The 24,765-nt window shown below is 38.3% G+C and overlaps 1 protein-coding gene across 1 annotated transcript; it reads right to left on the bottom strand.

Annotated features, from left to right (window-relative positions):
- Positions 1-638: 638 nt before the first annotated feature.
- On the bottom strand, positions 639-24,765 carry HTR7 (5-hydroxytryptamine receptor 7). Its single transcript, XM_042818912.1, has 2 exons — positions 24,239-24,765; positions 639-1,822 (listed from the first exon to the last, which is right to left on the bottom strand). The coding sequence occupies exons 1-2, from the start codon at positions 24,763-24,765 to the stop codon at positions 1,072-1,074; spliced, it is 1,278 nt and encodes a 425-aa protein (XP_042674846.1). The 3' UTR covers positions 639-1,071.

The raw sequence follows: 24,765 nt of genomic DNA, 5'->3' as shown, positions 1-24,765 counted from the left end.
ATGAGAATTAGAAATTTTAAATGTCCTTGGTTCTTACATAAGGATTTAAACCACTTTAAGCAGAAGTGATAACCAAAATCAGTTTGTAGGAATAAAATCTAGATGTCTTAATCTCATCTTCTTAGTGGCTTCAGGAAGGAAAGTAATCCCAAGAAAAAAGAAGTGCTCCCAGACAGTAAATTAATTGTACTATTGTACTGGAACAAGGACTAGCCATAGATAAATAGAAACCAAGCCTTGAGCATGGATAGTTGTTTCTCTCTAGAGAAGGGTTCAACTCACAAAAAGAAGAGTTTAAGAAAGCAAAGACAGACAAAGACCAGACACCTACTGAAACAAATGGAAATCAGACATTTGTTCTATTGGCAATGCAGGACAAGGTCTTTACCTGCCACAGAAGCAATGCAGCTAATCATGCTGCATGGCAGCAGTAACTGTAGTCCATGTCAATTTACTTAAACTAATATTCACCTTCAAAGTATGATGTGTCCCTTCAGTGTCACAGTTGCTGCGCAAAGGCAGCATTAGATTTCATGATGTACTTTATTCCCAGGCAATCCAATAGATTAAATCTTAAGAGGAGATTTTTTTCTTTTTAATAAACAGTATTCTCAGCAATACAACTTCTCCAATTCAGATTCATCTTAAATGTTTTATTTTAATATTAACAAAGTGGAAAGCAATTAATTATATTGAACTTTTCAACATAGTCTTTATTACAGCAAAAATTTCAAGGTCAAAAACAAAAGAAAGGGTTGGCTTGAGCAACTTTGCTCTTTCCTTACTAGCAGCCCAAAAAACTTGCCCTACCATTTATCCTCCCTTTCCTGCTATTTAGCACTTCAGCTCTTTTTCCTTGAACCCAACTTCTTTATGTCGCTTTCTCGTTTTTCCAGGTTCACTATGACTGGTGGGCTGTGCAGGAAAGAACCATGCCACCCTCCAGTTTCTTGGTGACTGGATTCACAGTGCTCGAGATGCCTGCTTCTTCCCTCTTGCTCTTCTTTCAAATCTGAGGGGAAAAGCTAATGTGATAAAACAATAAATGATCATAGCAAAAGATAAGTGACCTTACAGAACAAATTCTGGCTTTTCTGCAAGCTTCAGAGCCTCATGCATCCCTGCAGCCGATAGTTTCCGGTTGATATTCCTATATCTGCATTGCAGGAGATTGCGGTAAGTTGTCCTCAGGTCCCGATTGAAGAAGGCATATATAAAAGGGTTAATGAGAGAGTTTGCATAACCCAACCATAGAAAGGTTCTCTCAACCCACAGTGGGATACAGCTGCATGCTGTACCGCAGATGAAGGGTCTGGCAGTCGAGAGGAGGAAAAATGGCAGCCAGCACACAGTGAAAGCCCCAACAATAATCCCAAGAGTAGTGGCAGCTTTCTGCTCTCTCTTAAAAATGGAAATGTTTTTCTTGTCATTCTTCAGGAGTCGTGAAAAATTAGTACATTCTTCAGATTCCTTGTGCAGTTTTATCACTCCATTCATAGAAATCCCTTCCATTTCTTCTGGCCTGGGAAAACTGGTGAACTTGTGTTTAGCAGCACTCCTTTTGGCAGCCTTGTAAATCTGATAATACATGAAAAGCATCACTGACATTGGGATATAAAATGCAACTGCCGTGGAGTAAATCGTGTAGCCGAAATCTTGGCTGATCAAACAGACCTTTTCATCATTCACATTTTGGGCCCAACCAAAGAGCGGGGGTATGGTGATAGAGGCAGATAAGAGCCACACACACAGGATCATTTTGGCCATGCACTTCCCATTCTGCCTCACAGGATATGTGAGCGGTCTTGTTATTCCCAGGTACCTAAAATGACAACACAGAGTTATTATGCAGTGCAGTGATTAAATGCTAAAAGTTATTTCATGTGGTCTGCCATTAAATTTAACACCTTTTGCTAAGGTTTCTATTTTAGCCTTTTCAATGCACATATTTCAAATTTGTGAGTTCATATGCATCTTTCACTTTAAGATTTATAGTGCTGGTACTCTGTATAGTGCTGGTATTCTAAAAGCTCTTTTCTAGAGGGAAATATCTAGCCATAAGGGACTGGGATTTTAATGCATTTGTACAGTCTTCGTATAGATAATTCTTTTGTTGTTGTTACTAAGGAAATTCTGAAAGCCAAATTAATTTGGCTAAGTTATGAAATAAATGATGTACAGGAGAGTGCTCCATACACAAAGGAGATATAAAGGAGTATATTTTTTGAGTGAATGCTTAAGTTAAAAGAAAGATGCATTCATCTTAACCTTCATTCACCTTATGCATTGATAAGTTATGAAGATCTCTACCTCTAAACTGATCTTACCTTCATGTTTCAGGCAGGAATTACAAACTGTAAACTTATGCCAAGAACAGATAATTTCAGTACTACAGCTATTCTTTTTATCATCATTTAATTAGAAATGATATTTATTTATCATGCTGACTTCTACTGAACAAAATAACAATCCACTGCAGTGTTGATTTGGGAAGACCTGGGGAAAAAAACATTTTACCAGAAGCTGAGTTTAGAATGGTAAATAATTTCAAACAGATAAGAAACATCTCTATAGAGTGTCAAGTTTCCATAAAAAATGTGAAGCCTGCTCACAACTACATTTCCTAAGCTGTCAGAGCTTAAGCCACATATTTTTTTCTAGTAAAACGTTTCTTACTATTGCTTTACGTAGCTGGACAGCAGTATCCTAAGCCTATTTACTCTCAACTGCATAAGATATATTTATGTTCTTTCTAATGAAAGGATCTTTCTCTTGGAATATGGAATTAGATGCTTGCTTTTTTTTCCCCTTTTCTCCTTCCCTCCCCCAAACATTTATACTTTGAAATTAGGTTTCTGCTCTGCTGGAAATTACCAGTGAATTCCCATAAACTTCTCTCATTGTTCTTTTTCTTCTTCCTCCTCCCAAAAAGGAAGAATTTTTAAGAAAATCTATGCAATTAATTTCTCCTAAAATAAATGTTTCACAAGGTTTTGGTTTCAAGAGGTACCAGTGTTTAGTTACACAGTGAAGGTTTTGGAAGGTTACAAATAAGAAACATAACAATGAGAATATAAATGTTTTTTCAGAGCACTTTTTCTCTCTACTCACCTAGCAAATCAAAATATGAGTGTATCCACAGCTCTGCAGAATGCTGCATTGATGATTTTACTGCAATGCAGTAAATTATGGCCAGTGCTGCTGCTTTATAGAAGGACCCAGGTATGTCACAGTTTTGGAAGCAAAAGGATTCATCATTTTGTGACCTGTTTTGATGAGTAATAACAGTCACTCTTGACGTCACTATCACTTACACTACTGACATGGCAAGTTTTATACAAAGAAGAGAATTAACTTATTGTGTCCTATTCTTGACAGCATGCATGAGCAAACTCCAGCAGCCCAGTATTGTGCCAGTGAAGCTGCGCCCAATGGTGCTGTGAGCTAGGAGTATTAAAACTGGCTGCAATTAAAGCAATAGGCTTTATAAACATTGATCACGGTGTTAAAAAAGACTGTTTCTTGTTCACGTCTCCATCAGCGTTAGAACACAGCCATCACCCCAGTGCTAGTGGTCTGGGCATGCGGTACGTGCCATGGAGAGTTCTGTTTTTCACAATCATGGCCAAAACTCCTTGCACTGCTAAGGAGGGGGACTTGTCTAAGGTCCAAGATGGAGGAGAGCAGAGTTAATTGTGTGAAGTTCTAGAGTTCACCTATCTAAGGGCTAGATCCTTATAAGTAATGTAACTACAGCAGCTGCAGAAGCCCTTCTGGGACGGCACTGGCACATCCTTCACATTTGTCTGAGCATAGCATGAGAGAGCTGCACAGGAGTTAACTGCAGCCTTTCTACAGAAAGCTTTAAGTGTCGCTTACAGTGCAGTGCTTAAAAAAAAATCATTAACAGCTGATCCACCTTCCTGAGGTATGTATTTTTCTAGCCAATATATGATTGGCCATTAAAAATAACATGATTACGAGGTGAATTTTATTATGTAGCCAAAATAGTTAAAGCAGATTTCTGTAAAAATCAGATCTGTAGGCTGCACACACTGCATGATGACTGATGTCTAAAAATTCATGAAAGCATAAGTATACTGAAAAGAATTAAAATGCATTAGTTTTGCCCTGGCACCTCTTTTTTTTTTTTTTTTTTTTTTTTTTTTTAAGCTATCTGAACTTCAAAAATGCTACTTGAAATTAAAATACATTAATTAAAATAAAAATACATCAGCATCCTTTCTATCTTATTCATTTTGCTAACTGTAGTATGATAGGAATAAAAAAGCCAGCAGGCATAAGTGAAGGAACTTTATCTTTTCATCTCTATATGAAATCCACTACCCTTGAAAACTTACTTGCAACTTCAAAATAATGTAAATCACTTCTGCTGTCTAATACACAAGAGAGTGTCCAAGACTTAATACATTCCTGAGCTTCAAAAGTATTGTCTAATGCATTGCAAAAATACACTTTTTAATGCTTAATTTTTAGTTACTACCTTCCAGAGATTACTACAGGTGAATCAGCTGAACTTACAGTATCATTCCATAAATATCTAACACCTTGAGGCACTACTGCTGGAAAAGGATGAAGTCAAATTCCCTAAAAAGCCCACTTCATATATCTCAGCCACCCAAACAAGAAGGAAGTGTCTTGGACAACCTGTTGCTAGTATCTAGAGGATACAGTGACAGAAAGACTACGGGAACTTTTCTTGTACTACATCACTGACATCTGGAAGACAGTCCCATGCTCAGATAGCTCAGAGAAAGAGCAGACCACATAGATCCAATGAAGGGAAATAAGGGGGGAGTAAATTTCTTTTTAAACGAATGAGCACATCCCCAATTCTGGGCTAATTTCTTTTGATTTCTTCAGTCTCTCCTCTTCCCTGTTGGAGGAGCAGAAACAGCCTCCTGTAGTGTGGGTGCTCAGCCCAGAAAGAATGGCCATCACCTGCCATCCCCTCTTTGTGATTCTGCTCAAATGTAGGTGCAGAGCTCCTCCTTGGAGAGCCGCCATCAGCTATGATGAATAACCACCGTTTGCCACTTTAACCTGCTGAATACCAACAGTGAAAGAGGTAAATGAATAAGTCCTTTTTTCCTGAGAGCACTCAGTTTGTGGGGCTTTTCGGGATTTTATTTTCATTATTATTATTGTTGTTGTTGTTACTGCTATTATTATTGCTATTATTGTTTTTTCTTTCTGGATTTTTGGTGTCAGTGCATTACAACAATGTATTAGAACAGTTTTTATCCACCAGGGATTACACAGACTCTGTTGTCATTTGAACTGCAGATCACACAGCTGTTTCTTATTAGTGTGCTCAATATCCCTAATGCTGCAGCAAGTGTTAGGCTGTAACATAAACAGAGGGCAGAGAGCATATCACAGAAGGAACAGAAAACCACAGATCCTGGTTTCCATTTCTGACACATCATGGTTTTTTTTGTATTCCTTCTTCCATTCATTCTTTTCAAAGCTTGCTCTGATGGCTGACTTATGTTACTGCTGGCACAGTGATTACCAAACCAAAAATTGAATGGCCACTGCGTGCCATTTAGTGTTGCTGTATTATGAAAATAGATAAAATGTTTGATGAAATTTATTTTCTTTCAAACACATATATACAATTCTTTAACTTAAAAAACAGTGAAAAGAAGTTTGCTTTACCTACACTACTTTGAAGTGAGTTTGCATAGGCATCTCCTCATTACAAGAAAAACTTTTCAGAGAGATCTTTTTTATAATCTGCAAGTTAATCTCCATTTGTGACTGAAATGATTAGCAATTATATTGACATAGAAGATACTAAATCTTTCTCAAAGAATAGAAAGCAGTGCCAGGCATGGTAGTATTGTAAGTTAACCAAGCATAACATTTACTTTCTGCAGCTTCAACCTGGGGTTTTGGTTTCTTTTTTTCAGTAATAGAAAATCTTTTCTTTTGTTCCCACCTGAGAAAGCTAAATACATCTGTTATATTTAGGCTGTAAAATGGTGAACTGTTTGTAACTACAGGGAAATTTTGAGATGGGTCTATTCTCCCAACCTTCTGAAATCCTTAGAAGGCAAACTAAGTCTTAATAACTATGTCATCAGTAAGAGAAAGAAAATAGAAATAGGATGATCCAGTTTAACTCTGTTATTTGATTGTGAAAGGACAGTGAAAGAGTAGAAGAAAATCTAACAGCTGAGAGCATTAAAACTGTCTTAAAGGCTCCAATGCAACCCAATAAAAGATTGAATGGACCACCACATAGAGATCACTTACGCTTTTTCTGAAGCCCACAAGTGCATTTCTTTTGTCTCTAGTCTCTGTATGCTTTATAGGGAGATGCTATTCAATTTCAATTAGTGCACAATGGTTTCTAAGAATCTCTCTGGCTGGGTTAGTCACTGTCACCCAATCTACCAGACTGCTGCAGAATCAGCTTAGCACCTGTCACTGTCTGACCTTATTTTTATGAAGCAGAATGGATTATTATGGAGCACAACTGGAAAAGCTGTAGTGGAAATTATATAGATACACATTACAGCTATTTCTATTGAGAATCCCTATCACTTCCTATTGGAATTGGAGTTGAGCTTAACACAAAGTTCTCTCTGCTCTTCCTATTTTTTTAAGTCACAAAACTTTTGTTCTTTTTTAAAGGCACAAAAATGCTTACTTGCTTTTGTACTCTTTTTTTCCAGTCCAGCAGCTTTCCAGCTTCAATCCATAGCTGCTTGTATTTGCTTCTTTGCCAACCCAGAGCTATGCAGCCCTAACAATTCATCTGCAATAATAACTTATTCTAAAGAATGATCCAAATTGACTGCTGTTTCTGTACTGTCTGTGATTCTTTCATGATCTTCCATAATTCTTCCCTTTGATTCAATGTACCATTAAGAGATAGCAAGATTAGAAGCACGATGTCATTCCTGAAAGCTATCCAGCATTCAGAAATGAATCCAGAATACTGATCTATCTGGAATTATTATTTTTGTGCTTATGTTTTGATATACTAGATGGCAACTTAATTATAAGATGTTGAAACAATAATATAATGTATTATTTCTGTTACAGCTGTGTCACACCCCACAAAGAGAATTGTCTTTTTACTGTGTACACTCTGAACAGAAGCAGCTTTGTCTCAGAGAACTGCATTTAAATAATGATGAGGAAAATATTATTCTCATCACATATTTAAGTAACTGAGATGGAAGCAAAGGGGTAAACACACAAAAACTTAAGTGGTGAGACATGAGCATTAAAGTGCATGACTAGTGTTACAATGTGAAAAGTGACCTTGCTAATTTTTGTATGTTACTGGTAACTGTTTTGCTGCATAGTCTCTTCACGATAACTGACAGAGTATTGTTCAGGAAGAGGATACATTTCAGAGGCAGTAAAATAAATACTTTTCTACTTCCCAGAAGTGAACAATGTTACCGATTTCATTGCATGTACGACAGCTTACAGAATATGTATTTAAAACCTAAACATAAGTGTTGCACAATTTCAGAGTGAGTCAAAGGCTAACAAAACTAAACCCTTACTGAAGGGAAAAAAAAAAAGGATGATGTTTAATTACTGTTCTCCATCTAGTATCCATCACTGGACACTAGCTCCATCACTGCATCTTTTCCATGTACATAGCTATAGCAAGTCTCAGCACAGTCACCACATTCTGCTTCCTAATCGCATTTGCTAGAAATGGATAAGGCTCTAATTTCTCCTTCTTAGTCAGTGCTGAATGTTATAACTTAAGAAAGATATTAGATGAATGCTTTTGTATCTGTAATGTTAGATGGTTACTTATTCCAATGTTATTGTTATTATTGAAATAGCAATACTTAAATTTTGACGCTTGAAAGAATTAGAATGAAATATTTGTTATGTTTTGAGCCAAAAAACTATTTTCCATAATTCCTTCTCTTGCTCTCAATTAAATACGTTTCCTATAAATAAACTCTCTTTATGAAAGGAAGACATTCGTTCCTGCTGTTGGAGTGGGCACAAGCTAAAAACTGTACTGCTGTTGTACACGGTGCATGTTCTGATATGATTTTTCTTTTTCTGAAAAATTATTGTTTATTTTTGATGGAACTCAAGAAATGTATGCTTTCCTGGCAGTGGGGGAAGATTCAAATCAATCAAAACTAAACATCTGCTCATTCTAAAGGGATATAATTTGCATAGTAGATTATGTTCTCCTCTCATATATTTCCAGTTTTCCTGTATTTCCATGGACTTTCTTCTTTATTTACATTAGTTCATTTTCATTCTTTTGTTCTTCTCATTCTATTTTTATTTCACTTTCTTTTTCTGCCGTATTTCCATTTCTCTCTCAGCCCTGTATATTTTCTTCTTAATTTTTCCCTACTCACCTAGGACTTCTTTTCCACAGATGGGGGGATATGTCTGCCTTCATTCTAACAAATGTGTAACAGCTGTATTTCCAGAAAGAGATCTGCAGTGTCTTTTTGTTTCTTATCTTAGTTGCAATTTCTAAAACGATATTCTTCTCTTTTCTTAGGCCTCAGCAAATTTCTTACAGATGACCTTACCCTTTGCCTTTCATTTTCCCTCTGCATGGTCGTCACAGTATTTGTCACCAGCCACTACCTTGTTCTCAGCTACCTTACAAACTGCTAATGATATGCTGGATGGAAGAAAAGATCTAACCATGATGTTTATATTTCAACACTGCCTAAATGTTAGATGATGCATAAACACACACTTCTGACCAGTATTATGTAATTACTCAAATTAAATACTTTATATTATAGACTAAATACTATTAAGGAACAAACTGTTTTCAGCAAATATATTTGTTTAACATAGTGTCTTTCCTTTCTTGTATCTTCACCAATGATGTAAATATAGGATATAAGAAGGGAAATGGATTTCAGTTCTCTGCATCCTGCAGCAGCCTCCTAGAATATAAACTAATTTGAAAACTGAAGAGTATTGGTAAATAATTATACAATGAAGTGGTATGGTACACTGTAATGTTACATTTCTCATTTGTAATTGTTTTCAAAGCATCTCAACTCGCTCTCTGGGTTTCTTAATCTCTGGTCTCCTGCATACATGTGTGATTTGCTTATTGACTGGAGTAGGATTAATTATACAGAGAGCTCAAAGGCACTTTGCACCCCACTACTTGATAAACAACATCTAGCCCTTCAAAAACTCTAGAAGTGGGCAAGCCACTCGTGGGTAGAATCCCGTTTTTCTTTATACTGCTTGAGCATTTACGAAGTTGAAGGGAAAAAAAATAATAATTTCACACTTTCCTAGAAAAAACTCCATAAATATATCATTGGGCAGTCTGTACACTTCTGACCTTTCAACCTCTCAGAGATCTGCAAGTTCCCTTTTAGTAACGTTGTTCTCAATTTTTCTCCAGTGAGAACAAGCAACCATTAGTGAAAGGAGAAGTGGGAAAAGGGATAAAGGGCTTTTCTTAATTTGCTCTTCCCTCCCAAAACTGGAAAAGTGTATAATCAGGATACATGATCAAGTACAAATTACAACACACATACACAGTATGATTTATGCTGTTTGCTAAGTCATTCCTCACTCGAGAAAAAAAAAAAAAATCAAGAACCTACAAAATGGTTGTTTTCTACTGTATTCAATTTGTATCAGAACATGCTATTTTGTTTAAAACTCATATTTCTGTTTACCACAAATTTAGTGCCTTTTTATTGCTCAGAAGTACTTTAGAAGATTAGAAAAAAATGCCCTGCAACTTGCCATTGTCAACTGCAACATCTAAGCATCTAATGGTACATAGTGTCCTGGGTCTATGTGATTATTTGTTCTTCCTTGTGTATGATGAGGTATCTCATCAGTTATCACAAGATGCTTGGACCCTTTTTGTGATGATAAAGAATATATTTTAGCCCTCAGATACCACTGGAGGAAACCAGAAGTAGGGAAAAGCCTTCTCCAGGAAAAGAATCTAAAGGAAAACACACTCGCTTGTTCTGGTTTGTAACTGATGTGCCATGGCTGAAGGTAGCAGCTCTGGCACTGAGTTTGAGGAGCGGTAGCAAAGACTTTGAGCATGAATGCATATGATTCAAAAGCCACTGAGGAGGGATGAGGCTTGACTGGAAGTGTCACTGCATGGTTACATGGAACTCAAGTGGCAGAAAAGGTAGGGATGTGCTGGGTTTGCTTATGTTTGTTCTTCTCTTCCCAGACTAGAGAACCAGAAATAGCAAGTGGAAGGATGGAATGAAGGACTGGAACACTGGATGCTGGTAAGAAACTGGCAGAGAAAGGATCCATTCTTTACTTTGCTGTAATAAAGAAATTAGGGAAGAATGCTTTAGCACTCAAAGTCATCCTTATGATGGCCCTTAGTTCCTCAGGAGTAAATCTCACATTCTGATCCTTATTACCAAGCATTTCTATCTCCTGCACAATACGCTTAATTGTTCTTGCCATTACATAGTCTGTCAGAAGATGGGCATTAACCACTATCTTTTACTTAATGCCTGAATAATTAGAGGATCCAAAGCTTTAGATGATCTATTTACTCATTGGTCTCAGCCACTTATATGACTGAAGGTAAGGATCAAGCTCCTGAACTGAAAAATATGAGTTGGATGTCAGCAAGCTAACAGAAGTTGTCCAGTTGACAGGCACAAACAGTGCAGTAGAGACTGGGAATAGTTGCTAGTAGGAAAAGTTTTATTTGCTGCTTTGCCCTTGTAAAAAGAGAGGCATAGTAAATTGAAGCATCAATTGAGATGCAGTGGCTACTTTGCTATACAGACACAGTTCCTCTTAGCAAAAGAACAGAGAGGAATTAAAAGAATAAGTTTTGCAGATTAGAACTGGAAAATGTACCAAATCCGTACTTTCCTCTTTAAGGTTACCATCATTTGGCTCCTCCTAACCCTCATGCCCAAGGCCATCATCAAAGCCAATGAAGATTTCAGGTTCTTGACAGAGTTAATTCTAAATCAACCATATTTTCCCCCTTCTTTACTGACTTCAGAAAAAGTTTTATTTCTCAAACTCACAGTGTATTAAAGGAACACACATCTCTTTCCCTCCCATAACCTGGCTGGCGTTGTCCTGTGGCAAAGATGAGTGCTCATGACTCCTGGCCAACCTGCTAACTTCAGCCAGGATGTAGGAGATGTGCCAGGAGACAACCACCAGACATGCCTCAGGCCTGAGGCTCTCCTGCTCTGTGCAAGCATTTACATAGGCTGTAATGAAAATATCAGTGTTTTCACTCTCAGTCCTACAGTCTAACACACAAAGACCAACACAAGCATACCTTAAGTGAGCAGTGAAACATGCTGATGCACACAGTGTCTGTGACACATTTTGGCCAATGTGTCACTATACGTCTTCTCCCACAGACATGGGGGAACATGCACGCACAAGCACACATACAAAGATGACTCCTTTGTGTATGGTAGCTAGGTGGGTCCCAAGATGTACAAGAAAAGTGAAAAGCCCAGCAAAGTGTAGGAGGGCCTCAGAGAAGGTACTGAAGGACCTGTGGCCAGCATGTAGGACGGTGCCTAGGTGGGATGCAGCTGATGCTGCCTGGAAAGTCCCTCAGAATTATTGGTGTAGGTGGGATGCCAGGTCATTAACTCGTTCTCAGGAAGAAGGGTTTTTTTGTTTTGCTTGAGGTAAGCTAGCAGGTATCTTCAGTGAAAATGTGTGGGGTCTTGGTTTCAGAGCTATGAAAGCTGTGTTTTTTAAAAAGAAAACCATTGTTAGATTCGAATAATGTAAAAATGGCTAAGGTGATTTTCTCCAGCTTCACTGCATGAGTCACACTTGGGTTGACACTAAACGTCAGCTTAAAAGGAATTATTTTGAAAGTTATAATGGTGTTTCAAAATGAAAGCCTCCTACAACTCCAACTAGAAAATCATGACTGATCTCTTCAGTGCAATTAAATGAAGCATTTCAGAAAGTTCCATAGTATAAGTAAGTGATGAATGAAATGAAAAGTCACAGTCCATTGAATTGATAATACCGCTGTATTAAAACAAAGTATCTTCAGGGAATAGCTTTATTTAAATGTGCTGATATTTATGTCCCCTCTTTTCCTTCCTTGAATACAAACAATTTAAACATAATTTCCCAGACAAAACACTTAAGGAAGAACCCCTTCTAGCATATTTCTTCCCTTTTCCTCCTCTTTCTTTCTCTTCCTGTCTCTATAGAGACAAATTCCTGTCTCTTTAGAGACAGAAAAAATGTTGGAAGGATATGATCCAAATCATCTTCTTTGCTGCTTCTGACAACGATTTTTCAAGTGCCCTAGTGAACCCCAATATGGGTGAATCTCAATCTAGAACTGATTTACTTGGACATTTTTTGCTTTGGCCATAGCAGTATTTGCCTGAAGGCAGATCTGAATTTGGAAAAATCCCAGGAAGATATTGCTACTTTTATTTGGGTCAGGTACATAACAATTAAGAATGTTTACCCCAAATTTAAGTTTTTGCCAAAGCTCAGAAGAAAAGAAAAACACAGTATACATGAATAGGTACTGTTAGCATACGCAGGAAAATCTAAGGCACAAAGCATCTTTTGCAGTGTCTGTATATTGTCTGGGTTTCTCTACAGTGCCAGGTGTGGAAATACTAGCCACATTTACCTGCTGTTCCTAGAAAGTGAGCAAAGTGAGTTTTAATTGTAGTAATTTCTTGAAAAGTGCTTTTAAAATATTGTCATTATCTTTTAGTGTAAAACAAACTTTTTGTTGATGTCACCCTTTTACAAAGCAACTCTCAATGCACTTAGGGCTGAAAAAAAAATGGAAATCCACAAACAGAATAAAAGAGGGAAATGGCAACTTTGGGACTGCAATGGAGGTACCGAAACAGCCAAAATATATAAGTAACTCAGTTTCATAAAAACATCTGAGATAAAAAAAACACTGCATCTCCTCCAGCATAAATGCATTCTGTCTGACTGAGATCAGTGATGCTCTACTTGTGAACAGCAGCAAACAAATCTTGCTTGCAAGGCTGAAACAAGGAGTTTGTAATAAGTTTCCAGATTATAAGAAACTCAGTCACCCCACGTCAAAAAGCTGGAAGAATAAGCTGCCTCTGCTTGAAGTCACATACTGACAGGTATCTATCTAGCACTGCTATGTGACGAATAAGAGCCACACTGTGTTTCATGATAACAGTTCTTTTAAAATGCCCTTTTACATTCCAGAATTTAGATATATAACTTTATGCTAAAACAGAAATAGGTACAGCTCATGATAGACCATCTCCTCTTCCAGTCTTCAATGACAGCAGAATTTTCAGATTATCAAGGACCCTCTCCTCTCTCCTCATTTTACAGATGCTACAACACATATGGAAGCCATGAAATAAGTGGGATCAGCAGAAGGAAGCAGAAGGAACCTCTTCTCACCTCTTGGTGAGTACATCTTCCCATTGCTTGTATCAGCAGAAGGCAGGCAACTCCAAGGTTCTTTTGAGATGTGGTGGCATCAACCGTGTTTGGATAAAGACCAAAACACCCAAGATGTATTGCTGCATCTACAGTTTCCAATAATCACAGCTCTCATGTGCCAGGCTAACATCTTCAAACAGGTACTTGAACTTAGGAGCAGAACTTTGTTCTCAGTATGGGATGAATCACCACAGCTGAGCCTATAGAGATCTCAGGAAGCTCACCAAGATTTGCAGGCGTTTTGGTTACCTGATAATATGCTGTCTTCATTTCACCACCTAGGCAGCAGTGCAGTCTTAATGTCAAGTACCAGGCTTCAGAAATGTTAAGCCTCCTTTTATATTGCTTAATTTACAGGCAAACAGCCTACCATGCCATTTTAATTTGGATTACTTTTGGAAAAAAGAGAAGCTTGTGTTCTGCTAATGATCAGACTCGTTCAGCAAAAATAGCTTTTTAATATAGGACAATAGACTCTTGAGAGACTACAATTAGCATTGTTGATAAAACTGCTTGTGCTGCAGAGTGGGTCTACAAATGCATACTCTTAAGGTAAAAAGGAAACTGAAGTACAAGTACACAACAGTGCAAAAATAAAGTCTTTAGAGCCAGAGCTGTATTATTTTTAGATCAAAACATCTTATTAGGCTATTAAATAAAAGCTTTGCATCTTGTCAGCAGCTGCTTTGGGCCACACATAGAAATGTTTCCAAGTAATTTGTGGCCAGACAACACATGCTGACTTTGTTCAGAGATTTCGAATTTCAAATATTTGTTAAATGTCTACTTCTACAGCAAATAAACAAAATTTAGCAACCCACATGAAGAACTGTTTATAGAAAATTATTCTGGTAAATGTGTAAATGTCTGTATATCTGAACTATTTCATGGCAACAACATATTTTCATGGTTTGTATTCATGATGACAGTTATGTTGCAAATTGCACTATAAGTTTGGATAATAGCATATACTTCTGTTATCTGTGCTCATTACTTCCACTTCTTCCCTCTAATTTTTATGCCTGTTGCCAATTTCTAAATAATGGATAGTGGAGTAAATCTTTTAACATTCTTTGCTTTGATTCACAAATCCCTACATTTCCTAGTCCTCTAACTAGTAAAAGCACATTACAGACAGACTTCTTTTTTGCATTTACATTTTGCATCTGTCTCCAGAGATGTGCAAACCATATTTCGAAATCCAGTGACCCTACTTTCTAATGGCTCTCCAATGAAAAGGAGTCAGATTATAAATAATGCACTTAAAGAAAGCTCTGTCTCTGGGGTTCCACTTCTCTTGCAATGGTAACAGCCATATCTCTGAATGAAGGTACTTAAAACTCAGCTGATGAGAAGTAATGATTCCATTGCCAGCAAGGTTACTGATCAATGTTCTTCAGTGTGAGTAAGGACAGCAGAACTGAATATAAGGCTGTTGGGTGGAGACCTCATGATGAGCTACAAAAACAAGTTCAATCCAAAAGACTGGTGAGTTTCTAACTTAGAAAAGTCAAAAGGTATTTAAATGAAAATTAGTACATTTATGTGTTACGTGTGTTATCATGTGGTGAGTTGGAAGTAAGGTTTGTACGCAGCTCTCCCACAAGAACTGTCCCCTTGCAGTCAAGCCTTTGATTCCATTTCTGCTTTTACCCAACTCAGTGAATGTCTGAGATCCAACAAATTCTTCCTTTGGTCCCTGAGAAGTTTTCCATCACCCTTAAGGCAAAGCTAACTGCTGCCTGCTCCTCTCTTCAGGCTCCCCAGCCTGACATACCCTACAGGACAAACAGCTCCCCAGCTTTTCAAGTTGGCTATCAGGGAAAACTTCTCTGATAGAGTGGTCAGGCACTAGCACGGTCTGCCTAGGGATGTGGCAGAGACATGGTTTCTGGAGGTGTTCCAGAACAATGTAGATGTGGGACATGCTAGTGGGCATCGTGGGGATGGGTTGACAGTTGGACTAGATGACCTTAGAGATCTTTTCCAACCTTAATGATTCTGTGATTCTGTCTGAGAAAAAGTGTTAACCTTCCACATGGCTCCAATTTCACTTCCCAATGATTCGTTAAAGGAACATGAAAATTTGTGAGCAAAAATGGACAAGTAACTCTCCTTGTGGTTATCTTTTTAATTTGTACTTCTATAAGCTAAAAAACTTGATTTCAAGTTATTGACAGTACTAAAAACCACCCATTTCCTTGATATATCTCAGGAAAAAACTGTTGCCAGCTTTTTCATTGAGACACAATGTACCTCTAAGAATAGACTTCACCCTGGTTTCTCATTACTTTAAAAAAAGTTATTTTCGTAATGTCCCTTCTTGCTTTTGTCTTTTACACAAATCATGATCATTTTGCTTTACATAGAGCAAATTACTGTACGTGGTGGTATTTATTAACCCCCTTGGTAATCTCTTGTGCTAGCTCACAGTTCGATTGCAGAGGCCATAAAGACAGAAAGAACATATTCAGTACTGACTTAATTTCCCTGCATGTCTCAGGTCTGCATGCTACTAGAACAGCTGGCACTATTAGAATTTTCATTCCTCTCTGCACATTGCCCAGAAAACTTGTTTACTGCTAGATGTGAATCACTACCTCATTTACATATGAGCTAATATTTATGGAACCACCCGTATGTATCAGATAATCAAGATGTTCTATATAAAGCCTCCTGATGGAACAGCAAGGTAGAAAAGAAAAATCAAAGCTGCTGCATTCATTCTTTAATTTTGTTATAATGCTTCTAACAGAATAAAACCAAGTTTTACTCAGATACATACAAATCTTGTAGTGAAGTCAATAAAGAGAAGAGCATGTGACTAGTGGCAAAGAGCTATAAAAATCATTGTGCCTTTAACTCTGTAACTGAAGATTTTTTCCCTTATCTTTGCAAAAGGTTCAGTTCTGTACATTCACACTCTTCATGAATGATTTCAAATTGTTGCATCATTTTCATTGTTGTTATCTATGGCCAAGAAAGGCAACTTCTGAATTTCAAGAAAGATATTTCTTCATTAACATCCTGATACTCATTTCTTAAGAGTCTTTACAATCATAGGACTTAAAGGGTAATATATATAAAATGATAAAGTGGTCTAGTTCTCTTTCTTACTCTCTGAAAAGCCATAACATACAATATTTATTATGAGAACAAATACTGCCTCCAGTTTGTGACCTAACACCAGTTTGAACTCAAGCTTCAAATTGAACTGGCAGAACCAAAGTGTGTTATATTCAGCATTTCTACTGGCTGAGTTGATGCTCAGATTCATTTAAAAGCAGGTAGCTCTCTCCTCCTTTCTCCCTAGACATATGGTTTATATTTGAAGTGTGCCCACTGCATTACCAGCAGCAACCTTCCCATGAAGTTCTGCAATGATACTACTAGGAATAAAATGTCTCAGTGTAACTGAGTCAACCTAAATGAGAGATCTTGCCAGTCTGAGTGTGTCAAGCTTGGCAAAAGTAGTACAATCCTTCTGAAGAAACTGGCTTCCCAATGCAACATGAAAAACTGAAATCTCAGCCTTCCAGCCAAAAGAAGGTATCCTCTCCTTACAAATACCAGTGACCATTTGGAAAAAAACTGTACTGAGAACTGCTTTGTGATGATCATATGTTGTAGACTTAGATATCAGACCGTGCAATTCCACTCCTTGGTCTTAGTTGTTTGAGGAGTTTGTAGCAGAAAGAGACATATGTACACTATCAACTGCTGATTAAGTCAGATGTTCTGTTTAAAAAGTTGGCACAAATGTTTCTGATAAAGTGTTTCAAACTTAAGAGCAATATTAAAAATAATATTGGCTTTCTTTTCAAGAAACAAGATACTTCCCTTATGCAATTAACAAGGATTTCTACAAAAAGAAATATTTTTTTCTGAGAAAATTATTCCAGAAAATTCAAAGGCAATCTTTGGTTAATTTCTGCTCCTTTAGAAAACTATTAAAACACATTACCAGCAGTATGAGTAGTCTTGCTTTAAGTGCCGTATAATGACCACAAATACCTCCTTGTTCAGTTCAAGAAAATATACTCTGAGCAAATAAAATTTGGTATCAGTGTACATAGGCTACACTACATTGTACATCTGTCTGATAGTCTGATATGTATTTGCATTCTTGTTATTTATGTTACAAGATATTTCTGAAAGTCCCCTTCAAAAACAGAGAAGTGTTTCCAGCACTGTATCATTCCTGCGAATTTTTAAGTGAATCCAATCTCACTTATGGAAACTCTTTTTGTGTTCTCGACAGGAAGAAATACGCTATTCAAATGTCTCCACAATGCCCTGTTTGGCAAAAATGTGAATTAACATTACCTTACCTCTGGATATAGGGCTCCTTTGAAATATCTGGATGATACCCCAAGAATGAAGAGACCCAAAAATAACTTCTGAAAGCTCATATAGTGTTAAGCTCTGGTAGGAGCAAAGAGAAGATGGGTTGGAATGTGGGGGAAAAATGCAACAAGCCAGTTTCAAGAAAAGGCATTCAGTAAATGTGGTGTAATTTGAAATCTCCTGCTACTTACTGAACTATTATTCTCTGTTAATATACATGTTGGATTATGATCAACTGCAGTTATCTTTACCTGTCATCTCCAGGTTATCCTCCATCTACACACTTCATGGTTCCCTTTTTAAATGCACACATAACAGCAAAAGAATGTTTTCCAGCTTCCCCCTGTTTTTCATCCTCTCCAACACAGTCACAAGACTCCTGCCAAACTTCAGATCTTATATTTCTTCCCACTCTAGAATGACACAACTTCCACATGCTTTGGTGTAAAAGGCCTGTTTGTTAGAACACCTTTTATTTACTACCTCCTATTCTTTACTGTGCATGACAAGGTTAGTTATGAAGCCTAATATCTGTGCAAAGACGTAATAGAACAATCTCTATGGACAAGAACAAGTTACAGCGTGAGTAACTCTTTTTCAAGTTGACTAAATTAGAAAATCTACATGGAAAGGAATAAAAAACATCTGCTTTGCTTTTTTCTTTTGATTTTCATTTTTGTGTATCGATATTGCCTGTACCTTTTGTGACGTAAGTTATTTACAGACTCAGAAAGAACACCATTTCTTGTTGGGTTGAGCAATGGAAAGAATGCCTCTGCCATTTAGGAATTTGCTGCCATATTAATAACTTTTTTCTGCAATAGACTTTAATTGTAGTGACTCCATCACATACTTTTCCTGTAATTCCTTCTGGTTTTGTTGGTTTTTTTGTTTTGTTTTTGTTTTGTTTTTCTCTCTTGAGTTATTTTTAGATGAATCAAAGCTTTCTACTTTCCTGAAGCCTTCAGTAACTTCAGGACTTCCACTCCTTGTAGGATTTGACAGCTTACGCCTTGCAAAGACACAAAGGAACACACTTTGCTATTAAAGAAGTGAAAGTTAGAAGACTCACTGCCCACAGCCTGTGTTTGAAGAAAGCCCTTACACTGCAGTACTTTTGTTTCTTGTATCCATCCATTACCAAGGTTCCCTAAATGAAGAGCATGGGGTCTCAGAGGACACCCTACTCAAGCCAAATCCCTAGCAAGCAGCACAGATCTGGCTGGTGTTAGTCCATAGGACTGCAAGGACAAGAACTGCCTAAAGCAATGGTAAAGATTTCTGCAGTATACCTTGTTCCATTCTGTATACTGAACAAAATGCCTTGGAGCTGGGAACATTGCATGTCAGTGCTTATGTATACTCTACATCCTAAAAAAATTACATACAGGACTTTTTGGTATCTGGCTGTGCATACCTGTCTACACATATATTCTGAAGAGCAGGGTTAACAGAACAGCCTGCAGCATTTTCACCCATGGCCTAGAGGCAAAAGAGTTCTGTTCTGAACAGAAGCCACACAGACCTTCTAGGTGTCATAAGGCTTAGGATATTGCTGACAACATTTTCAGGTCAGGTAATCGGTTTTGGATGTAAGCGGAGAGTAGACACCTGGATGCTACTTAAAGTGCTGAAGACTTTATTTACAAGTTATGCACAAGCTATTCCTGTGAGCACTCCTTAGTTCCCAGCCACGCTTCCAGGAACATGAAATGGGTGAGAACTTAGGGGCACCCATATGCTAAGGTAAAGCATAATTATTCATAGTTACATGGAGCATCGTAAAAGATATCATACAGAGAGAGCAAAGAGGAGCATTCCTTGTATATAAAAATCTCAGGAACAACAAAAAGCCACATTACTCTACTGTTTGCATGAGAATTGAAAATCCTCATCAATTTCAAGGAAGTCTGGAATAGTCATACATTGTTGGCTAGGATACAAACTGGTAAAGCTCCCCCAAAAGTGTTTCATTATTTATGTGGGTGTGGAGCAAGTGTTCTAATTCTTCAACTATAGTTATATTGCTTTATTTCTTTCTAAGGCAAAAAGTTATTTTTAAATTGAATTAAAAATTGCTACTGATGCAATTATTCAGTGGATACTCTCCAAAACAGGATTTTGTAGTTATCTTGGGTCAGAATAACATGATGAATCAGCAGGCAAACAACACCTGATTAAATTCAATTAATTCCTTTTTGATGTTCATTCATCCACTAAGACAGGCTTTGCATTTTCCCTTGTGATTCCCTGCTGATGTTCAAGCTCTCTTAAATGTAAAGAAATCTAAATGCAATATAATTTAATTCAGAGCCAGAAAAGTTGAGCTTTAAAAGGAAACAAACAAACAAACAACAACAAAAACCCACTAAGAAATGCTTTAAATAGTTTACTATTCGGTGAGGCACAAATATTTCACCAGTCTCAGTAACTCCTACCTTTCTCCAGAGCTACCACTCATATCATGGATAGAGTATAGCAGAGGTGATAGTGATGGTGGAGGTATCAAGCTGCCTTATTTGTTTAATCCTTACAAAATTTGGAAAGTTGGAAACACACTTGCATATGTCATGTCTGGTCTTATTTCTGCCTGTAAGCAGATAGCTTCCTTCCCAAAATGACTTAAATGAGGCAGATATTCCTGAAAAATATGTTAATGTCAGGTCACCATAATAAAGACCTGTGAAGGTTTTTGTGTTGTGAAATAAAAGGGAGATAAAAAGCCCTAATAGTCAATAACTTGATATTGTTGTGGACTTTATCTCATGATCACCCCACAGTTCAGTTCTATGTAGATAGCTGTATGACCTGTTCAGACTGGCCTCTCCTTGTAAACGCTGTACGAAGTCAGAAATCTACGTATTAGCATGATTGCAGTCTTAACATTTATACAGCTTAGAGCAGAAGCAACCTAAAAAAGCACAAGCAGCTCTATTCAGACAAAAGATAGGTTGTGTTTGAATCTCAAACCCTTGCCCTCAATAACATTCTTCTCAAATATGTATCCTATTCGGGAACCTGTGTTTAAACATAGAGAAGGTGAAAAATTTGACATGGTGCCTAAACCTGGAACTATGCTGCTGCTGTAAAAGAGAAGCCTTGCATTTGCCGTCCTGCAGGCCTCTGTCAACCAGCTGCTTATAAACACAAGTGATACATTTTGCTGACACTCTGCTACATGTATAAATAAATAAATAAAAGCAGGAGGAAAAGGAAAGAACAGTAAAAGGCATCCTTCAAGACCTTTCTGTATAATTTCAGGCAGTGGCACGCTCCTTTGGAACAGGCCATGTGGGACGTGTCTGACCAGGCAACAGAATCAAACCAGTCCACTTGTAGGCTCCATGTTAATCTGTATTTTCCTACAAATTCAGGTAAAAATGTGTCTGTCCCCAAGGGCTGTAGAGTACAATCTCTGCACATGCAGTAGGCCTGCCAGCTGCTGGCATTCAGTGACATGAGCCAATAGCTTATACCTCTGCAAGTAAAACAAATCAAAAAGCCCCTGGAATTTACTTATTTTATCCTCTTTGGATGGGCTTCAAACTTCTTTCTTACCAGCTACATTTGTTTGTCCAACAAACCATACTACCTCTCCACAAAAACTTTGCCTAACGGTTTGTAATCAAGCTTTTGTTTAGATTAATTCATTAGTAACATTCTTTCAGCTGTTTGCCTTTGAGTGATATCTGCTTTGGGAATCACCTAGGTTTAATAATGAAAACTTGAAAACATTCAACTTGCCTGCTGACTCTGCACTGCCTAATACAGCTGTATCCTTCCTTTCAGGAGAGATGCTACCAGATGACAAAGGCTTCCCAAACTATCCCATGAGCTTAGTTATTTGGGAAAAAAAGTTCAGTTTTAACAGATTTTGTCCCTTCTCTCTATGCAGGAGACAATAGGACTACTAAACTGTGCTACTAGGTTTAAGTGTATCTAACAGCACACAGGACAGTGGCCATGTTGAAACCATGGTGAATTTTATTCACTTGTCCCCTGCTTCTGAATTTCCGGGTTCGTTTCATATTTTTATTCTTTGCAGTGGGATTATAAGGGCTTTATCACCAGAGATCTTCTTCTCCTAGGTAACATAAAACATGCAAGTGTTTCCATCATATCTGTGAAAAGTGGCCTTTGATGCACCTCACGCATTGTGGTTTGCTAGCTCCTGTCCCACTGCTTTATCTAATAGTACTCTGTTTTTCAGAGGTATGTCTCCTGATTTGTTAAAACTTTCCTAACTACGCAAATGTGTGAATAGCAGGTAAGCTGGAACCACTAACTTACAGTGGTGACACTTTATCATTCACATTTATTTTTCATCAGCACTCCGTGGTTTGCATATTTTCCACATATTCCCCATTCAAAGACTACTTAACCTCTCAAGTTCATCTTTGGTCTGTCTGAGCACTCTCACAGCAGTTTAAGATTCTTTATTTTTAAATAGGATTGCAAATCATGGAATTTTAAAATTCTTTATTGCCAAATGGTGAAGACGTTTTGCTAATGAATTGCTGGCTTGTGTCCTTCTCTTTACAACATTACCTATCTTAACTATCCAATGGATGTGAGTTGCAGAGGTTAGAGCATCCTGATGAACTGATAGAATTTTGATTTCAAGTAGGAAGTAGAAAAGGGTATAATGAATTATGAAGATATCATGTTAAACAAACATTCAGAAATACAGGTAGGAACAGACAAGAGGAGAATGATTCTAGTTTAAACCAGTAAATAAAAACCAGTCATTTATAATAGGCTATGTTCTGTTCAAAACACACAGCTCTATCTCTTGTAAGTTTTTATTTGAGAGGGGGAATATAAAGGAAAGGAATAAGTGAGAGACCTTCTCATCCCCATGATTAGCTCAGCAGAAGCCTTTGCTTAGCACACAGCAGTCAGCTCAAATGTCAAGCGAAGCAATGACAAGGAAGAAAAATGACTTACTCCATTGCTACTAAGTGAATCAGCCACACATCCTTATTTGGCTAAGAGAGATTAATGATGTTAACCTGTCTTAAGAAGGTTATTAGAAATAGAGATGGAGAGCTCAGTCACGAACATCAAGAACGATCAATGGATGAAAATATTTTATGCTGCAAGCATGGGAAAATGAAATGACCTATCTCAAAAATGACAAGGTGAGAAAAATAGAACAACACTGGGAAGGAAGATAAGTCTACTTGTATTTTCTTACAATACTGGAATTAAGTTAAAAGCAAAAATAACAATAACAGAATCCTTTGATGCTGTCAAAGTCTGTCTGTAGATTTCATTGCTACAAGATGTTTTGCAGCGTTCACATAACTGCTAGCCACGCAGAATTCACAAAGTAGAGAACATCAGAGCAGGGATGCTTACAAAGTAATTAAGTCTTGAAATGAATAGAAACTGACCTGAAATGAATGAAACAACCTCCAGTTATTGTTGGACTCTTCTGAAAGACTGTTTCTCTGCATAAACTCAGTGCAGTCCTTCCCAAAAACTTTCTGAAGTAGACAAGAGTCAAGGCAACTGTTTGATATTGGACTCTGATAAACTCCTACGATTCCTACAGTTAGGAAGTTCTTTGTTTTCTGCTAGCTGTGCTGAGTTGTAAGGAAAACAGTTTCACTCTAGATGCTAAGATGCCTGGCATACAATTTAGGCTGTGCAAAAGGGAATTTACAGGCTGTATCTGATTTCAGATTGGACCTCAGGAATTAAAGGAATATGTTAGCCTTCCTCTGCAGAGGAGAGCTTAGATAGTGGCATATGTGAGATCTCAGGGATGGCCTTAACATCAGAAATACCTCGGTTCCTCCTGTAGCCTATCTACACCTTCTTATTGCCCAAATGCTTGCCTGGACTAGTTTTTGGAAGAAGCTGGCTGTCCACGAGGATATCCTGTTTGTTGTTTTAAGGGGAACTGAAGATATATATAGAGAGAGGCAAATACTTCAAAGCAATTTTTCCTTTAGTCATAAGATTACTTGTCCAAAGTGGTTCTGCTACTTGAAACTCAGCTATTCCCAGGCTGCACCAGAATAATGGTAAAAACCCAATGAGCTGTAATTCCTGATCAAGCTCTGACCTGGTGAAACTCCACCAAACTCCAGTGACTCACAGAGACATCAACCCCAGAAACAGCTCAGCTTCAGCCTTGCTATAATGCACCTGAAGACACACGTTGCACATGTTAAAGCAGCAACAAATGCTCACTTGCTTTATTTGTAGGCAGCCACAGAAACCACACACAGCTGTAAAGCTGTGACCTCCCAGGCTCTGTGGGAAGAGCAGCATGGCTAACTGGGGCTAACGGGGCACCCAGCTCCTTCAAACAAGAGACTGCAGGGCTTGCACTGCACTTTGGGCTCATCAAGAGCCTCTTCTTTCCTCGGGAAAAAGTGGGGAGCAGAGGGTCCCCAGCATGGCTGGAGCAGGGGTCACTCACCTGTCGATGCTGATCACACAGAGGGTCATGATGGAGGCTGTGCAGCACATGACATCCATGGCAATGAAGACATTGCAGAAAAGGCGCCCGAAGATCCACTCGCCACCGATGAGATCAGTCACGCTGACGAAGGGCATGACGGCCAGAGCCACTGAGAGGTCGGCCAGGGCCAGCGAGACGATGAGATAGTTGGAGGGCTGGCGTAGCTTCTTCACGAAGCAGACGGAGATGACCACCAGACAGTTGCCGGCGACAGTCAGCAGCGTGATGAGGCTGAGCACGGCCCCGATGACAACTTTCTCCACGTTGCCGTAGCTGAGGATCTGCTCCCCGCATTGCGAGTCGTTCCCGGGAGCGGGGCTGGCGGCGGGCAGCGGCGGGGGAGTGCCGCCAGGGCCGAGCTTGGCCAGGCTGCGCGGGGGCCACGAGCCGGCGATCATCCTCCCGCCGCCCAGCGTCCGCGGTTCCTCCAGCGCGAAGGGCCGGAGGTTACCGTAGAGGTGGCTGCCGTTGAGGGCGATGACCAT

Source organism: Centrocercus urophasianus, unplaced genomic scaffold (assembly GCF_019232065.1).
Source record: "Centrocercus urophasianus isolate 14NV4802_14NV808 unplaced genomic scaffold, USGS_Curo_1.0 seq_17, whole genome shotgun sequence".
Classification (NCBI taxonomy): domain Eukaryota; kingdom Metazoa; phylum Chordata; class Aves; order Galliformes; family Phasianidae; genus Centrocercus; species Centrocercus urophasianus.
This window is presented reverse-complemented; position numbering and strand designations above follow the sequence as displayed.

What these genes read in the sequence shown, in the direction of transcription:
- HTR7 (XM_042818912.1), bottom strand. Translation starts at nt 24,765, where the DNA reads ATGGTCATCGCCCTCAACGGCAGCCACCTCTACGGTAACCTCCGGCCC. An exon ending in TGTGTGATCAGCATCGACAG is followed by an intron (nt 1,823 to 24,238) that starts GTGAGTGACCCC and finishes TTGTCATTTTAG; the next exon opens with GTACCTGGGAATAACAAGAC.